Here is a 20537-nt window from a genome sequence, read left to right as displayed (position 1 = left end):
GAAAGCCAAGCAAGCCGGCGGAAGCATTACACCCGAAAAGACAACAGTGTTCATTGTAAACATTGTAATACAAAGTTGAAATACAGCACCTCTACACGCACAATGAAAGAGAATGCATTCCCCCGGCTGGCGAAGTTGGCGCGACACTATTTGTGCCTCCCGACCCGGGACAGCTGTTCCCCCGGAGCGTGTGTTTCAGGATGGACTGACTGTCACCAGGCTGCACTGGACTCATCCCTGACCACGTAGATACGCTCTTATTCTTAAATAAACCAGTAGATTGTCGTGCCGTTGTTTCCAATACATAAACTGTGGTAGCGCCACAATATCGGCACGGCCGACACAACATAAAAAGTTAATCGATGTATAGAAATTGATCTAAATCGCTCTGTAATGCGTCTAATGTGCGCGTCATGTCTGTCATTTGGTGATGCAGTAGCTCTGTACTCAACTTGACAGTCCGTCTCCCGTTCTGAAAACGTTCGTAAAAAAATATAAAATTCCACAATTTCTCCGAACTCGCATGTGTTGTAACGGTAAAGAGGAACTTGATACTTTTCAATCGGACAATTCTAATGCTGCTCAACACTCAGAAAGTTAACATGAGTGCAGTGCAGAGACTTCATTGCATATTCCACCAGTTGGTTCCGTTGGACACAATGTAAAGACAATTTAAAGTAATTAACCAAAGAACATTTTCAGCCTGTGGGAAACACTGATGTCCGTTGTCGGGGGTCCCGACTCTTTTGAATTATGCTTGGTTGAGTAACTTGTTGAGTCGGCCTAAAGACAGGTGTAAAAACACGCATTTTCTATTTTCTATTTTCTATGTCAAAAGCTGCTTTTTACATCATGATTAATCGATTAATTGGTCATTAACGTGACCGACGATCGATTAAGGAAATTTCTGAAAATGTGCATCCCTAATGATGATTGTTTTGAGATGGGACTGAGAGAGAAAGCCATTTAGGAACAGGATGAGCCAAACTGCAGATGCAGCGGTGCGAGAGATATTCGCTCCGTTTTTACTGACGTTATAAGAAACTGGAACAAAAGCTAATTGAAACAAGTTAGTCTGTCAAGTTAGTGATTAAGTGCGTGCCGCATCTATAGTTGTACATACATTGTTTTCCTGCCTTTTGCCAGCATCTCAAAAGACCTAAAGCAGTGAGAAGTACGCCATACCCTTATTATATCACACCTCTTCTGTGTTACAGAGCAGTCAGTCGCAAAAACCGTAATGGAAGAGTGTTTGGGTGTCCCCAAAAGCATCTTAACACAGTGATTGTCCTGGTCCATCGAATGCCAACTTTGTTGAATTAAAGATGAAGATGGTTTTAAGATGGTGCAAGAGGGGAAAGAGAGAGCGTGCCTCTTTACGCTGTAGGTCTGTATCAAAAAAGAAAGGCCCATGTATTTTCCCTGTGATGCCCCGAGTGATGTGCATATATCTTCTGAAACATGTTAGGCTGTGTTCCTCTAACAAGCCAACATGTAGTGCAACTAATCTGTATTTTTTTTTTTTTTTTTTTTGACTCACTCTCCCTGTACTGAGCTAGTATTAAGATGTGTTCTCTTTTGAAACCAGCAGTGGGGGTATTTATAGGGGTGAAAGCTCTGCAGTGAAAACCCCAAAGTAATTCCATTAATGACTGCCATTCTGCTGACTGGCCCGGGTTTTAGAGAGAGAATTGGAAAAGGAATAGAGGGGAGGGAGGTGAAATGAAAAGCCCACAAAAATAGAGGTAGGGGTGTGTGCGCATGGGGGGGGGGGGGGGGGGGTATGCGACAAAACTGAACTGACATGACTTTACATCAGATTTTATTCTGAGGATCTGGGACGGTTCAGGCAACATTTATGAACGTGAACAAATCTCTTGCAAAGGCAGAAATAAAAAAAGACTTTCGTTTTTCTGTTCCATTGCCAGTGAATGGGAGGCTGACTGTTGACAGAGTGACAGCAACGCAGAGTGATTCTAGGAGGATATGAAGACGAGCAGTACAATGAAATAAAGTTCCTTTGCATATAATTAAGCTAAAACATCGTATGAATCCACCAAATCAGTCTCCAATCAGTGGAAATTAAATTAAATCTGCTGGATTGTGGATAGCCATCCTTGTGGAATTGTTATTTTAGCTATGGAAAAACATTTTAGCATCATAGCATCGATTGAATTAATCGATTATAATTTTGATAATTAATTAATCATTTTAGTCATACAGTACATCAAGTAAAACTACTAGACATTTTCTGGTTACAGCTTCACAAATGCTAAAATTTGCTGCTTTTCTCCATTTCATATCATTCTAAAATGAATACTTATGAATATTTTCTATGTAAGCAGCCATGCAATGCATTCTGGTAGCGCTGCGGTGCGTTTCGAGAGACGGTGCGTCATGTTGCCCGCTCCACATTTGCATAAAGTTGAGGTCTAGTATACTTTATGCAAATCGGGTGTGTCCAGCGTCCAGTTTTGGGAGCCGCCTCTGGAAACTCCCGAAACTCGTGTACAAACTTTTAAGCTAGCCGTTGTCGATCTAAAATGAAGACAGATTCAGCAACTGCTCGGCTTATTTCTCGCCTCAAATGTTTTCAGAAACGCATTGCGGTGAACTATTTTCGTAATGTAAGAGAAACTTTCCAAACAAGCCGCCATGTTTTTTCAGTTTGAAATGCAGGGGCAGACGGTCCAACGAGTGAAAGCGTTTGTCCAATCAGGTGTTGCCAGGAAGTGTTGGTCTGTAGTCATGGAGGAACTTATAGAAACTTGTGGCACGCCTATCAAGCGTCCGATATTGGGGAAGCAGTGCGATCCCTCGTGTGAAATGACGACCCTCTGAAAATGCACCATAAGTAATTTTAAGAATCACTTTGGGCTCTGGTAACTTGTGATAGGCATCTGTCTTTATTTTGAACTAAATGATTAATCGAAAAAGTGATCGGCAGATTAATCAATAATGAAAATAATCATTAGTTCGCTCTATCTTTAATTGTATTTTAATTTATACTCCTCGTTACCTTTTGTACTCTTTGCTCTCCAACCTACACCTCTAGTCTTTGCTGCTGTAATGACCCGGTTTCCACTCTGTGATCAATAGAGTTCATCTCATCTTAATCTTAGCGCTCATTTTTGCACAAGAACATTTTAAATTATACAATATTTTAAGTGAAGTGTTAATGGCCCAAGGGTCATGAGACTCTCAACATATAAATGACCGTGTCAACCTTTTATTCAGGCGAGAAAAAGAGATTGGAGTAACATGTTTTCGTTTTTTTTTTTTTGCCCTGGGAGAAAATTGGGTGTAGAATTTAGAGAAGAGAATTTAGGAGGAGAAAAAAGGGGGGAAGGAGAGTTTGAAGCTGAGAGAGAAATGGGTCAAAGTAAATTGAGGAAAAAAAAGTGGAGGGGGAGATGAAGGCGGCTCAGAAAGAATAAATTGACGGGAGACCGGTCGAGGGTGAGAAGAAATGCCAGCCAGGGAGGAAGAAAGTGAAATGAAAAGGAGAGCAGGGAGGAAGGACAGAGAGAGAAAGGAGACATGGAAGGGAGCACAGCAGAGGAGTTGACAGGGGATAAGATGAAAGAGGTGGAAGAAAAGAGGAGAGGAGGGTGATAAAGGAAGGAAGCAAGCAGCGGTGGGGGGGCGCGATGGAGGAGGGAAGTGTGAGATGGCAAGATGAAAGAGGAGGAGAAGAGGAGGGATTGTGGGTAGGCTGGATGGATCGGAGCAGAGAGAATATAAAGCGACGGAGGAGGGAAAAGAGCAGAAAGAGCTGACAGGGCGGTGACAGCCACTGCTGAGAGAGTTGAGATCTGAGCAGTGTCTAACTGCACAGCCTGTACTTAGTGTACACACCCATTAACTCTGCATCTCTCCCTCCATCTCTCTCTCTCGCTCTCTCTCACACTCACATTTTAAAATGCCAAGGCCTATACTTACTGTACCACAGGAAACCTTGCAAACTTTTTGTCAGTAGACAATACGGGCTTTGATTATTAACAATCAGATGCACACCCACACACACGCACAGTGTAAAGTGCCTAAGTTGTTGCACCATGGGAAACCTCGCAAACCTTTAGTCAGTAGACATGGGCCATTAGTATTAACATTCACATACACAAACACACACAAACACACAGTATAAAGTGACATAGCCCGTACTTACTGAACTGTACTTTCTAGCCTATAATAAAACATAGCTGTTTCTCCCTGTCCCTCTCCCACTCCAGTTACACAGCCTGCAATAGAGGCTTTGCAGTGCCATCATGGAGGTACATTGGAGAATTAGCTGTAAATAACGACTAAATATATAACAATCTGGCAAGAAAAAGAGATACCTGAATATTGTAGTGTCTGTTCAGTAACATAAGTAAAAGTGAATAGTGTGATAAGGTGGATTCTCTACTCTAAAACACTCTGTAGCTTGAGAAGAGTCAGCTCAGTTAACCTGAACAAAACTGTTGGTTTTTGGCTTTGTTAGCTAGCTACCTATCCAGGAGGCTCATTTAGCAAAGCAACCAATGTTAAAGGAAAATCCCACCCTTGGATACTCTTACGATGTTATCTGTCATCAATCTGTGATGTTCAGTGCATTCCAGGAGTTATTTTGTGATGTGTTGTAATTTACTTTATTGGTGAACCCACTTTCCCTCAACCTGCCTCGTCTACTTCTAGTTCAGTTAGTAATTTCCTAGTTTTCCCAGAATGCTTTTCGACAACCCCCAGAGAACGCCTCTGAACTTGAATTCAGTACATGTAGGTGGACAGAGCACTAATGATGGTGATAGTTTAGTAAGAGCAAGGGAGCGAGTTTTTCCAGCCAAGATAAAGTAAGAGTCATTCCTCTTGCTCAGAGTGCAACATGTCTTGCGGCTGCAACCGTTGAGGCCACCGTTGGAGAAAAATGTGTTATCTCTGCCTCTTCTACGATGGATTTCTCCCTGTATGATTGTTGAACGTCTCTTGGTGCAAAATGGCGGCTCTAGAAAGAAGCCCTCGCTCTTTGATTCTGAGGGACTGACACCAAAACCTGACGTTTACTGCTGATGTTTTAGATCCTGAAACATCGTAGCTGCACTGGAAATATCTTGACATGACATCATGTTGTTTATTTGTTTGACCAGTTACCCGTGGGAATAAGAAAAATACACCAAACAACAAAATAGGCCCAGAAATGCAACGTACATCGCCGTTCACATCGTTAAAAGTGTTTTAGAGTGGATTTTTCCTTTCATGTTAACATGCAAACACTACCCACTGCTAACGCTAGCTTCTACTAGATACATTAGCTTGTGCTCAAATCAGATGCGTTTACAAAGAGACAGTGATGGTAACTGACCAGATACTAGGGCTGAACAATTAATCAAAATTTTATCGAAATCGCAATATGGCCTACTGCAATTTTCAAATCGCAGGAGGCGCAATATTTGTTAAAGGCGAAATGTGTGTCAAAATACCATTTTAAATGAAATATTGTGGTGCTGCAGAGATGTCCTGCCTACACATCATATTCTACAGACTTAAGAAAACATCTTTGTTTGGTACAGATCCCCGCAAAAATCACACCATAATCATTTTAATACGTTTTTCAATGAAAATGAGAATAATGATGTAAAAAGTATCATTCCCTCTAATATCGCAAATCATATCGCAATTGCAATATCAGTCAAAATAATCGCAATTAGATATTTTTTCAAAATCGTTCAGCCCTACCAGATACTATGGTTTTCTACAAGCTGACATTAGCAATGTATCAGTGGGGAAAAGATCAGTTTCCAGTCAAAAACAGCACAGAAATTAAGTTTGTCTATTCAATTCTGTAGGGACGTTCACAAATGCAATGAGCGGTCCACGGCCACTGCTGCTCAAGAACTGAGGATCTCCACTGTGGCCACCAGAGGGTGTGTTACATCATCTGAAAGGCCTCAATACAACATAGTATCTCTCTCTCTCTCTCTCTCTCTCTCTCTCTCTCTCTCTCTCTCTCCCTCTCTCTCTCTCTCTCTCTCTCTCTCTCTTTCTCTTTCTGTCTCTCTTTTTCTGGGTCTGTCTGCTGGCAGGGTCTTGGCCTATCCTTGATCCAGCAGCGAGCCAGCGGGAGCACCGGCAGAGAGCAGGTTCACCGCTGATTAATAGGACAACAAATCATATATCCTCAGAGAGGTCAGGGAGGCAGAGTACAGGACGGAGAGCGAGAGAGAGAGAGAGACAGACAGAGGAAAGTAGAGAGAGAGAGAGAGAGAGACGGTGAGGGCCTCAGAGCTTTCAGACAGATTTGCGGATTTGCATTTTTAGGACAGTCAACTGAAAACAACATCCCATCCATCTCTCTCGGTTTCGCTCCTCAGCTCTTCATTAATTAGACAAGAGCGGGTGAGTGTTCTTGGTGTGTGTGTCTGTCTGTGTGTGTGTGTGTGTGTGTTTGGCTGAGGTTGTGATGCAACAACATCACAATAGTGGAGAAAAGGGGACACAGATTCAGGAGTATGTACCACACTGAAAGGTGAAAGTTGCGTCATTTTAAAGTTTTAAGTAGATTTTGTGCAAATTAAATTTCACCAAGACCCTCTTTCCTTACACATACACTTTTAAATGTCATTTAAAGTGACTCAGTGATGCTTATTACAGGGAAATTAGCACAGAGTTCTTGCGTGTTCGTTCTGACTAAGAAGTCACACAGCAGCTCTACGACATGTGGGTTATTTTTTTTTTTTTGTTTCAGTTGCTGCTGTGTCAGGGATTCTTGATGGATATTCTGTGTTGGAGTTCTTTGAATAATGAGTCCATATGGGCTGGACATCTGGGCATCGTAAGACATCAAATAGGAAACGATCCAAAAATAATCCTTAAATAAACACGTTCCCCTGAACTCTCAATGTGGGCAAGGTAGAGTCAAACCTGTGAAGGGCTGCATGGAGGTCTGCTCTCACATGGCACACGGTTCATGTTCAACCATCTGATTTAGGAACGTGTACTGGGAGGGGAGCGCTTTTCAGTTTTATTGTTCATTTTTTTAAGAAGGGTTAGTGCAGTGCTGTTGTGAATAGAGAGATCGTCCTCCAACCAGAGGACCTATGTTCAAGTAGGGATAGGACAATAACAATAATATCACTATATATCGCTGTAAAAAACATTTTTATTACCGTGACCACCGTGATAACCGCCAACTTGTTGGGAGGCTGAATTGCAAACGCAAAAAGTCAATATTTTACATAATACTTTAAAAAAGAGAAATGTCTTGCTATTGACATGATAAATTTGTTTTTAAGTAATTGAAGCATATTACATTACTGATTTTAAGGTTTTCATTTTATTCATAATTATCGGGATTATATTGTATATCGAGATAATTTTGGCAAAGATAATTGTGCTGTAAAATCTTCATATCGGCACAGGCCCCCCTTTTTTCCTAGTTTTTCCTGTCTTAACAATTGATTGTGCTCAAAACTTCACAGCTTTCTTCACTGAAGAGCTTTACACGCCCCTCAGCTGCAGGAAGTGGTGCTCTCCAATACACACCTACAGGGCCAAAGCAAAGTCCGACAGTCGAACCCAAAAAGCGATTAAGCACATGCTTTCAGCACAGTAACACTTGCACTGCAGTTATATGTCTTTAAATAGTTGTGATTGTCCAATTATCATACAACATTTCATTATACCGTATTTCCTCTAATAGTGGCCCGGGCCTTTATTTACCTTGACTGCAGAGGGTACCAGGCCTTTATTGGAAGCAGGCTTATATTAGAGACAGGCCTTTATTTCTAATTCCCTCTGTTTGATAAGTATATTTGCTCATATTTTAGTACGAAGCCTCCTTGTTTTCTGATCTGCTTCTGTCGGGGTACGTTAGGTAGACGTTTTTTTGTTACTGCAATGCATTACGATAATTACGGTAATCGACGACGGCACGCTCCAGAGACTTCCGCCGGCCGAGCCGTCTTGTGGCACTTGTACGTTACTACAAACTACAGTTACAAACAGGCACCAGGAGTTTACCGGTATCCACCGTTGTTTGCATGTAAGCTAAAGCTAACTGAAGCTAACTGAACCTGGGCGCCGATGTGTTCCCGGTGATCCGGCCGAGATTTCGGCGGGGGTCCGGGGCTCGGATCGGGAGGATCAATGCGGGCCGTGGGCGCGGTGGAGAGGCAGCGGCGGAGAGAGGAGACGGACACGGTGCAGCTATATACTAGGTTTTGACCTAGTCTTGTTTCCTTTGTTTTTTCCCCCGGCCTGTATTTGAGACCGGCCTTGATTTGTTCGTGTCGATGACGGCCCCGGCCATTATCGGAGACCCGGCTTTTAATTGACTACAGGCCACTATTAGAGGAAATACGGTAATAGTCCTTTTGATACTTTTTTTTTTTTCCGCACACTTCCTTGTTTAAGCAGCCGGTTCTTCTACTGCGTTCAGGTCATACTGGAAGAAGTGCAAGAATGGGACTTCGTTGCTACAAAGATCAAAAAGCTTTCACACGTTTTACTCATTGGAACGCCCACATCCAAAATCATTTGTATTTATGAATTTAAAATCAACCACAAACGAACTGTAACTGGATTCCCTGCCATGTTTACCGCTTGTGTTGACGCGCTTCCGCAGTTCGTGATGCCAGGTGGGAGAGCCCGTAAAATATTCCCACATATCGTACTTGTAATTTCTACTAGCAGGTTGACGTGAAAGTTTTTTTCCCAGTTGGAATTTCGTAAAGGTGGCATCAGAGTGCTTGAACTTCTACTTGCTTTTATACTTACTTTCCTACTTGTTTTTTCCCCTATCAATTCAACATTCATAGAAATAGTAAAAACTCAATGAACAAAACGTGTTTCCTGTAGCACATAATTTGCTTTTGTACAACTTGCCCGCCTTTTGTGTAAAACTGCACAAGGTCATCAAAGCAAGACAACAAAAGTTAAACTAGTCTGGAGCGTGATTTTATGGTAAATTGTATGGCAAACTTAATCTGTGTGCGAATAAACAGGTATTTATAGGATTTACATTCATAAGTGTGAATTATATAAGATGATAATAGTACAATGATGTGCAGCACTACAGAACAGAGTGCTGTTAGTGGTGCTGTTACTCAAATCAGGTATTGCGGTACTTTTTCAGTCCCAGTACTCCATGCAACACTAATACAACCTAACATAAATGGTTGTCTGTTCTCACAGGAGATAAATATTAGTGCTACTGGCAGCCATGGCAACCCTTAAATCTTTAACAACGATCTCATTTTGGTCATAAATGTGTTTTGTTTTTTAATATGTTCCTTATGAGGTTTTAAATGGCTGCTTTGAGCCGCTTTCCTCACAGACGGAAGGGTGCAGACATTTAAACTTGGACATGCATGTACATACACACACACACACAGAGTGAAAACACACTCAAACACATAGGCACACACATTTATACACAGTAAAATCTCCCCTCTGTGATTCCAAAATGTACCCACTGTCAACAGCACAGAATTTATTTGAGTCATATGGACATTCAAACACAAACATAAGAAAGCTTATTGGTTTTGAACATTAAACATGAATGCAGCAGGGAGCTGTGGGACCCTCCGGGGCAGCAGAGCTGAAGAGGCTCCAGTGGCATCCTAAGCTTCTTTAGCCTGAAGTAGTATACACTTTTAATGTTTTCCTTTGAATTGATATGAAATATTAAATAATGTCAGTGCCCCCGTCTAATTAATGTTCTGAATAACTCACAGCAGAGGCCCTGCAAGCTCGTCAAAAAATCTGCTAACTGTAAAGATGCATTCGTTTGGTTTCTAATAACATAAATGATATTAATGTTTTTGCTATGTATTAAACCAAATAAAGTGCTGTGAACAAAGCAACTATATTAACAAACAGGCCACTGTAATAAAGGGAAGCATCGCATTGCTGGCTCCAGTAAAGCCATTTCTGTTCAGTAGAATAGAAATGGAAATATTACTATGTACGCTACCATGCACAATATTACCATGTACGGTAATATTACCAGTGTAAGTTAGGCTTAAAGGTCCACTCAATAGTTCAATGACCTCTAACTACAGCATCAGACTGAAGCCAAATCATTCTATGGTAGTAGGCCTCATTGTCAGACTAGAGATTTTTCTCACTTTTTTTGGCTGTATTTAGTGTTTCCTCTGTACTCATTCAGCATTGGTGCACCACTCCAGCAAGGACACTACTAAAGCTGCTATGGAAAATGTGAAAATAAAACAGTGTAATTAGCCAAACTTCCCACTAAAACACAAAAACAAAGTGTAAGATGTACTTAATTGATCCCCAAGGGGAAATTGGATGCTCAGAATTAATGGTTTCATAATGCTCAAGTATTCAAAGAAAATATTTAGCAGCACTGCAGCCGACACTGCAGCCATAAATCAGATCAATCCTCATGTGGAACCAAAATTAAAATTACACCCAAAAGCACCGCTGCTACAGAAAATCACAGAGGAAACATTTAGTTTTCCGCACATGGAGGTGAGGTGCCGACTCGCATGAGTCACAGTGAAACCTTCCCACGCACCTCCATTCATACACCTTATATCGACGCCATTTCGATCCCTCGTGTATCTTCGTCAAAAATACTTTTTTTGCTTTGAAGGCTGCCAGCGTTTGGATACAAGTATGTGTTGTGGTGTAGGTGTGGAGCCCGTAGGTCTGATCGGCGCTGAGAGCGGATACAGAGCGAGGGGGTTCGAGGGCGCCAGAGTTTACTGTAGAGCTTTTCGGAGGCGTGTTTTGGCCTAATTCAGCCAAACGCCTGCGATGGGAGGCGACCCCTTCATAGCCCCGAACGCCATATGCGCTCTCCCCTTCACCACTGCACCCCCGCTTCCTCTGCCGTCCCACGCTACATTTCTACATAAGCACTCGTCCTACAGTTTGGGTTTTTTTTTTATCAATGTTTTTTATTGAATTTTTAAATCATATACACTACCAGGCAAAAGTTTGGGCCCGCCTGATTGAATGTTTTTCATTCTCTTAAAGCCATTCTGATCTAAAGGCTTCTGCTTAAATGCTCGAAATTTGTTTCTTAGACAAATATAAATAGTGAAGTTGATCCTATGTATGAATTTCTTTTCTTTCCAATTTGCCTTTCCATCAAGGCAAAGGGCGGCTACTTTTGCTCTTTTTTGCTCACTGCACAATTCCATTTGTGTTATTTCATAGTTTTGATGTCTTTACTATTATTCTAAAATGTGGAAAATAGTAAAAAATAAAGAAAAATGTGGTGTGTCCAAACCTTTTGACTGGTATTGTACATATGGACAAAAGTAAAATGAGCTATCGTTCTCGCATCTTAGTTATTTAGTGTGTAAAAAATACACATACAGCATAAATGGATAAATAAATAAGAGTAAATAAATATATAAAAGTTAAAGTCATGCAGCAATATAAAACACTTTCAAGTTGACTGTACATTCTCACCTTCAAGAGAATAAAGGATTCCATATTTTTGTACAGTCCTTTGCTCTAGCTACATATGTCAGTCTCTCTAATGCAAGACAAGATGTCATCTCTTCTACCCATGTGCACCATGTTTATCAGCATGAGGGATAGTTACGACCGAGTTATTATGCTAATTTGTCATAGTATTGCAGCCATTTTGTTTGTGATGGATTGGACACACTTGAAGGAAAACAACTGTCGCTGTCATGCACGGGTCGGTGATGTAATCTGTCTTTTATTGTGCATTTACTGAACTGTTAATCTTTACAACTTGTATTAACGGCCTAATTAAGGCATATGTTTGTGATTCTTCATAATTGAAAAAGACGCAGCGCCCCGCAGGCTTGTTTCTAATCAACTTGTTTCTTTTCTGAAGACCAACATTTTCAGGAGGAGTAAACGACGAACAGCACGCGAGGTACTTCATTTTTTTATGGGACTGATCATTTTTTCATCCCCCTATATTCATATGCACTCATACAAACATTCTTCATCACAGTCATCGTCAAATTCATATATTCATCATTCACCTCATTAGTCTAGTTTCCACTTCAGAGCCAAATGCCACAGTGCTGCCCATGACTTACTCATCATATACTGTATTTGATGCCATTTGGTAGGGATGGGACAAAATATCGAAATTCAATATATCGCAACGCAAAAAATGTGACGACACGTATGGTGGGGCAGAAAAATGAATGGTGATATCAGCTCCATTTTATTCTGCTGTAGTAATCACAAATGAGACGCTTGACCATCACAGTTTCACAAGCTCTCCATCCAAATTATACTATTGTCACTTTGTAATGACATTTTTAAATTGTTGTTTACATTGTAGCGAGCCAATGGCATCGCTAGAAAGATTTGTGTCTCAGAAATAAACATAATTCTGCACAGTCAGAATTTGTTGTCATTGAACTTTTATTAATTGCATAAGCAGATCGTCCCATCCCTACCATTTGGTGAGCGATTTCATCCAAAAGCACCTTAATATGGCGGCAGCAGTAGTCTAGAGATCAGAGAAGAGAGATTCTGACAGGAAGGTTGCTAGTCTGAATCCCAAACTGGCTGAAAACAAAAATCTAAGTGGAATGGGGAAGTGAATGGGAAACGCACAGCTACTGAGCAGGTTCCCCTTGAGCAAAGGCCTTTAACCCCCCCAGCTGCTTCAGTGGGCGCTGGCCAACAGTAGAGGACTGTGGTTTACAGGTCAGCTCCCAGGTATGAATGTGAGAAACCGTGGGAGTGTGAAACAGGCTGCTGCTGAAAACCGAATGCATGCTCACCCAACCTTCCCCGGATCAATACAGATACAAAAATAGATGGTGTTGGTGCCATGCTCTCCCCGATGAGCTGTACAGGGAATGGAACGCCTCACACCTTGCTCCTAAACAGCTTTTCCCTTTCTCCTCTTATTTGCATCTTGTTGCCTAGAGAGATTTTTTTAACTGGACTATAGTTATTATAAATATAGCTTTGATCTTTTTCATTGCTGTTGTTATACTGATTGATCCCTGAGGGGCAAACTCATCCTTTCTCCTGGCCCTGGAGTTGGTAGGGATTCAGTGTTGCTCAAGGACACTTCAGCAGGCCGGACACACGGGGTCATGGGAGAACAGGATCACTGCAGAGCTGATTATCTAACCATTACTCTCCCTGCTTGTTAGAAAGTTTGTTGAGTTGCCCCTGGTTCTGGAAAACCCGACGTCTGCCTGCTGTACAATTGCACTTGTTAAAAGTTATCCTCACCAGCCAGAATTTGAATGGGAGTTGGTGAAATTGGATTTGAGATAGAGCTGCACAGTCCAAACAAAACACTCAAACTCACAGTATTCTGTATTGCAATTTCCAAACTGCAAGAAGCTGTATTTATTTAAGGGACAGGTGATTCAGAAAGCCTTGTAAATGTTTGCAGGTGCTCTGCAGAATCCCCGGCCCACAGATCATCTTGCACGTTGGAGAAATTCTTAATTTTATTCAAACCAAGTAAATCCTGTGAGCTTCTCATTTTTCATCTTCAAAGAGATGGGTTTTTTTTTCAAGTGCTGAAAACCAAAATTATGTATAAAAAGCTCTGTCCACATGAATAGCGATTCATATTTCGATTACAATATTCAAATTAAGAATAATCAAAACATGATTTTTGTCATGCAGCTCTAATTGAAGAAGGCAGCCAATCGGCATGGTGCCCCACAATTTATTAACTTGGAGATAAGAAATTAACAGCATCTGTTATATCCACTAATGAATGGACTGTGATTCAGCCCAGGATAGTTCATCATTATTACCAGACCAAATTCTACACCAGGATTCTTAGACATATATTTCTTACACATATTTTTCTTTTTTCCAAGATTTGTTTTTTATCTACTGTATCTCAAACAGTAGATAGTTACAAAAAATCTACACACAATAACAACCTTAAGTAATTTTGACAAAACCAAATGCTGATACCAATATATCTTGGGAAGGCCACTAATATCAGTCACTTATATTGGTCTGACGAGTTTATTAATACATACATATATATATATATATGAGTGTGCCTGTACAGCCTAACTGGTGGGTGACAATGCAGGCAATTATCAGTGACTCGTCCTCTGAGGCTGGACGTGTACCACAGGATATTGGCTAGCTAAAGGCTCAATTAGCCCACCGAGTCCCCAGAGTCGTGGAGAGGATCAAGGAGAAAGCCCCCCATGCCAAACTGTCCGTCAAAGGATTTCCCCGATGCATTCAATACTGAAAATCTGTGTATGCACAAAATTGAAAACATGCATATGCAGTCTTTTTCTTTTCAGACTTATAAAACCCTGCTTACATTGTGTTCACATATTGTTCTGTGCGCTCGTTACACACAGCTATTACGCACCGCTATACATTGTGAGCCACAGTAGCCTATTGATGGATCACACAATTAGCTCTGATTTATGGTCCAATATGTCCGTTATTCCCACATGTAAACCTATTTAACTTGTGCTGGAACAAAAATTATTCTTGTAGAAAAAAAGGATGTAAACGACACATCTATAAATGTTATTATATGCAGCTCTATTGGGAATAGGCTGCTATGGCGCGCTGAAAAGATTAAGGCACTAAATATAATGTCAGACAAATTCCCTATTCGACGCCGTCCTTCTCTTTGCCGCAGTGCTGTATCACACTCTTTGTGGGAAGTGGCGTATGCTTTCTCTTTGTGCGCGACGTCATTTATACATCTGGCCCCTGGTTTTGTCAGACTGTGGCAGCTTTAGTGCTTGATTGGCTCAACAAAACCTCCTAACCTTCTGCCTCAATCATAAGCCTGTGTTAAAGAGGCTGTGTGGCATTTTTAATCATCAATATATCATCGTGTAATTAATTGATACCTTGATATAATTACTGCAATTAAATGAGACCATGGTGGCGGCGATTGTTAGTCATCACACACCGTTATCTCACACCAGTGGTATTGTTAGTGCTTGTATTTATTCAAATTAATTTTGTGCCGTAAAGCAACATAAAGTGCAGAGTAACAGCTGCCAATCTTTTCACTGATTTGCTGGCTGTCTTGTTTTACCGTAATTATACTAATATCTCAAAATGTATGTAATTTATTGATGTTAAATTGGTACCTTTTTTAAATTGAGTGCTGAACAGCCATGTGACACCTCAGCAGTGAGTTGCATGGTAAAGTGGCGTCTTATCTGATGGGTTTGACACATCTGGAGCCGGTGACCCAGCGTTTATACGGCAGCAGATTTCATCAGCCGTCAAGACTCCTGCACCGTTTCAATATTCTCAGAGATAACAGAATGGTTGGCAGGCTGATAAGCACACACACACACACACACACACACAGGGAAATAAACCACCTCATCTCTATTTTATTCTTTGCATGCAATCTCTCTTTCTTCTCTGTCTTTATTCATCTTGCACTCCCTTTTTTCTTTCTCTATCTTTCTGTCAACTTGCTGTCCCCTTCTCTCTGTCACTCACTATCTCTTTCTCTCTCTCTCTCTCTCTCCCACTCTCTCCATCCCCCCCTCTCTACCTCTCAAGATGCCTTGTCTCTCCCAGCCAGCCATGTCTATCTGTTCTGCAGATAAGCCCTTAATGATTTATTGACAGTGATTTGGCTTTTATTCGGAGGGCGTATCACTGCTGTCCCAGAAAATCCTAATTGCAATTGCGGTTTTTGCGATTTTCATATTACTTTTCATGGTACAGGTTCCATGGTCCTTTTTTATAAGTAGAGCAAGTTGGATCACCTTAGAGAATATGGAACCCAGTCAAAAACCATGATGAAATCTGGAAGCAAGACTGTTTACTAAATTCCTGTAAAGTTGGCTTTTTGAAAATACAAGGTTTCGGTCTGACAGATGCGATATCAACCGAAGTGTTGCGTACCGCGGAGTGACCATCTGTCACACACTGATATACTGTATGGAAATAATATTGTAGGCGCTGCCTCTGTTATTTGTTCCTGCAGCGCAACCTGTAGTTTATTTTTCCCTCCTTCCCTGTTCTTTCTGTTCTTTCTCAGCCTTTATAGAGTTTCAAGAGCCTGTAGTCGACTCCACCAAATCAGAAGTCATGTGTTTCGACAGGAGTGAATTGTGGCTCAGCTGGCTGCTTCCAGGATGGTGGAGTGGCTGTGAATTACGGTCCGCTACCCGATTTTCAACCAGTATTTTATCTAATTGAGACAATAGAACATAAAACCCCAAATAGGATCGAGTCAATTTATTATAGCTGGTTGTAAAAAAAAAACAAAAAAAAGATGGGTGATTATCTCGCTAATTTGTGCTATTACCTGCAATAAATTTGCATCACTGCATGTTGGATCTGCCCACTAGTACATTACCTTGCTCAGTTTAAACAGTGTCAATTTGCACCAGCTAAAATTTGAGGGCTGGAAATAGTTTGAAATTGAAAGAATACACAAACTCTCAAAGCCAAATGAATCCTGGGACATTCAAATCAGCTTTTCTCAAAAAAAATATAATATTTGATAAACCATCTACTACTATCTCTGCCTGTCACTATCTTCTCTGCATCTTACCTTGTCACTAGCTCTTGACGACACACCATCTCATTCCTCCTTTACTTTCTCCACACACTCCCTTTATCTCTACACATCTCTATCTCCACTCCTCTCACACTCACACCATTCCCTCTGATTTATTTTCTCCACACACTCCAATTATGCTTTATCGCTATCGCTTATCACTGCTCATCTGTGTATCTCCACCTCTTCCTTGCTCTCTCTCTCTCTCTCTCTCACACACACACACACTGTAACACACGATCTCCTCTCATTTCCGTTCTTCCCGCCTTCTTTTTATCTCTACCAATCTCTACCTCTCCCTCCTCTCCCTCCCTCCTCAGATTATTTTTATAGACAGCCAGTGAGTCACTGATGACTCCACATGTTGTGACCTTTTTCTGGTTTTAAAGTGGAGTGTATTATGGCACACACCACGCCCACCCCTCTGCCCAGCCGCTGAACCGCCTTCTCGGGTCATGGCCGCCCCTTCTGAGTCACGATCACTTTCTTTGAGTACAGGAAAATGCCCAGGAATTTGTCTCAGTGAAATTGATGGAGGAATATATTGGCAAATCACATAGAGACATAACTACATATTTGCACACATGATGCACAGACAACAAGAAATCACGTTCACTGCAGTGGGATAGTGGAGGGACATACAGTAGACAGTATATACAGCACCTTAAAGGAAAAATCCACTCAAACACTTTAAACACAGTTGAAAAACAGCTATTGCCGATGTACCTTGCACTTCGGGGTCCATTTTGTTGTTTGGTGTTGTGTTTTTCTTATTCCCGGTCAATCGTAGACGAGGTGACGTGTAGGGATGGGCATTTTAAGTAATTTCAATATTCGAGTACTCGCAACAAAAAAAATAACATAAGAATATGGTCCGAAATTAACACCCAAGCAAAAATGCGAGTAGGGGCCCGTGTCCGACTGGAAACACACAAGCGGAACCAAAGTTTGGCTAACGCTAAACAGTTAATTTCGTAGGCTATAGGCCTGTAAGAATATCTATTACTATCTAATGCTTTCACACATTTATTGAACAACCAGGCTTCAATTAGCCTATTAAACCATACATTTTTGCTAGCAGTCCCGTCCAAAAAATGTAAACTTTTAATATAGAACAGGGTCAATTTACGTTTATATTTATTATATACATATATGGTTTTTTTACAAAGCAGCAAAAAAAAAAAAATGCGAGTACTCTATACGTTGAACCGTTGAACGAATACTGACGTCCAGATCGAGTACTCGAGTACTCATGCCCATCCCTAGTGACGTCACCTCCAGATATTTCCAGCCGCTACGATGGAGTTTGATATCAGAAAACGTTTCAGCGATCTAAAACATCAGCGGTAAACGTCAGGTTTTGGTGTCAGTCCCTCAGAATCAAAGAGCGAGGGCTTCTTTCTAGAGCCGCCATTTTGCACCGAGAGACGTTCAACAATCATACAGGGAGAAATCCATCGTAGAAGAGGAGAGAGACCAGTTTCTCCACCACAGGAGCAGGAGAGAGACCAGAATGCACTGCAGCCACAAGATTGCAATCAGTAGACTTGGTGGCATCACAACTTCTCCCACTCTGCACCAATGTCCTCCACTAATACTGCAACAGCCACAGCGGCCTATTCTTTCTTAAATGTGGAATATTTTTTTGCATATCGTAACACAAAACCTTTCAAACAACTGTTTGGCAGATCATCTGTTGCATTTTCTGATGGCTGAAAGCGGGACAAAATTAGAAATATAACAGTTCCTCTGAGGTGTGGAGTGACATTGCAGCAGTAGCGCAGCAAGCATGCAGTTAAACGAGGTATTTCCTCATTATTAACATCTGTACTTTTTAACCCATAGACTGAAGCATCCTCATCTCAATTTACACTGTTCAGGATTAATCCAAGGGGGGGGGAGAAGTAAAGGCCGAAATGTTTCCTTTTCACACGCAATCATCCCCCATTTACTCGCACCTCATCCCCATCTGTGCCACGTCATCCTGCTCATCAGCTCTCAGACCGCAGACTTGGGAGAAAAATATCTGCTGTTTCAACTGGGTTAAGAATACCTGAGGAAGATTCGATTTACCTCAGCATGGCAGAGAAAGTATTTTAAAGCATTTACAAACGTCCTTCGCTGCTCCGCTGAAAACCCGAAAGCTTGCCTCCAAAATGTTAGTGATCAGGTTTGTTGTTTTCCTCATAGTCACCCATGTTTGTTTGTGTTTTTGTGTTTACAATGAAACATTTTCTACACTCGGGTGACAATGGCTGTTGTCACGCACAAGAAGAAGCTCATTCAAAAACGAAAATTGAAGATTAATTGAGGGGTTTCTGAGAGACACAGGCAATATATTTTGACTGGCGGCAGTTAGGCCTGTCAGCTCTGCTAGCTGCTTTGGCAGGTAAATAACCACAAATTGGAGCTTGTTTTCTGCCCTCACAAATTATTTGGGCTGGTGAAATTGTAAAAGTGGAATTGACCGCCCACTTTGACCGGTGGACAAAAGGTTTGTGTTTTTTGTCGGGTCTACCTTGTGTTATTGACATCTCGTCTAAACTCTGCTGTCATTACAAAGCTGTCTGTGGTTGTTTTTAGCTACATGCCTCCTTCCAACCTCTCTGCTTGTTGGCCTCTTACTAATCCTCTGGTACAGATGACTCAGTACACACTCAGCGTCTTAACACTTGGTTTCTGTGTGTGTGTGTCTTTGCCCGTTTGTGTTTTTGTGTGTGCATTCGCGCTTCCCTGCTGTGTGTGTGTGTGTGTGTGTGTGCTGTTAGGAAGAGGTGGAGGCAGAGAACAGAAGGAACACCAGGACCAGACTGACGCCAAAGCTGACCCCACACCAAGAGGAGGTGATGTATACACACACACACGCACACACACACACATACAGGCACACATATGGAAGCGCATGAAAAACACACACTGGCATAGAGACGTGCACACATGTATATGCAAATGACCACGCCCACGCATACATAGATACACATATATGAGCATGTGCTGTTATGTACAAATCCATAATTCATAGTCAAAGACGTCACGGCACCAAAAAAAAACAACTGTGCTACTTTTTCACATTATTGATCTTAATTCATCAAGAGGCAGTGACATTTTCAAGCCACCAGATTCTTCCAGTCACACTTGTTATCTGTTAGCGTGTGTGTATTCTGACTGAGGACAGTAAATGAGCGTGGTCTGGTGATTTTAACCAGAGCAGATGGTAGGTACAAGTGTTTACTGTACTAAACTGTAATAACAGTAGCGAAAAAAAGAAAAATATCATTAGGACTAGTATTGAACTTGAAGTATTGGTTCTGGTGTCACTATCAAATCAATTTCCTACATTAGCCAACGCCTGTTCTCATACACAGTTACAGACAGGATGATCAATCGTTGTAGAAATCCTCCGTTGTATGTTTCTCCGGCATCTTTCCTGCATTAGTATTGCAGTAATATTCTTTCTTACAAAAAACAAACTATTACTAGGCTTAGGCGATATCCAATATTTAATATCGCGATGCTGTCCCGCCAAAATATTGCGACATACAATATTAGCATTTTTTGTATTTTGTTTTATTTCTTCTAAATACCCTAGAAATTTGATCTTACTATATTTGGTGTAACTTGCTCATTCCTGATATTTCCAGGAAATGTCAGGAATGAGTGTGGCTGATTGTGGAAAGGGAACCTTTTTGAAATTATATTTTTCCTCTATGATTATTTTTGTTTTTTACTATCTCACCACTAGTGCCTTATATAGGTTTATAAGTTTAAACGTTTGCACAATTGTGATCTAAGCAACACATGGTGCCGGGGACGTGTGGGGGCGGGGAGTAAATATTTGATACTGCAGAAAATATTGCGATATTCGCCAAATATCGCAATATTCAATATTATTGAATATTGGACCAAGCCTAACTAGTACATTAATACAATAAATTGACGGTATTGATATCATTCCTTCTGTCTTCTGACAGCTGGAAAGAGAGCAAAGCTTGATTTTTTTTTTCCTAAGTTGTCAAGGTAACACCTTCAATAACGTCAATAA

General features: G+C 41.1%; 1 protein-coding gene across 1 annotated transcript in view; it reads left to right on the top strand.

Moving 5' to 3' along the window:
• LOC139914645 (kinesin-like protein KIF20B) overlaps positions 1-20537 on the top strand; it is an 86827-nt gene that overhangs the window by 62567 nt on the left and 3723 nt on the right. The window contains exons 33-34 of the mRNA XM_078288646.1: positions 11822-11863; positions 19264-19338. Of these exons, the coding sequence (XP_078144772.1) occupies positions 11822-11863; positions 19264-19338 (117 nt within the window). The remainder of the gene's footprint in view (positions 1-11821; positions 11864-19263; positions 19339-20537) is intronic.

The sequence above is a fragment of the Centroberyx gerrardi genome, chromosome 15, assembly GCF_048128805.1.
Source record: "Centroberyx gerrardi isolate f3 chromosome 15, fCenGer3.hap1.cur.20231027, whole genome shotgun sequence".
NCBI lineage: Eukaryota > Metazoa > Chordata > Actinopteri > Beryciformes > Berycidae > Centroberyx > Centroberyx gerrardi.
The sequence above is the reverse complement of the archived record's forward strand: the minus strand, read 5'-3'. Positions and strand labels throughout refer to the sequence as shown.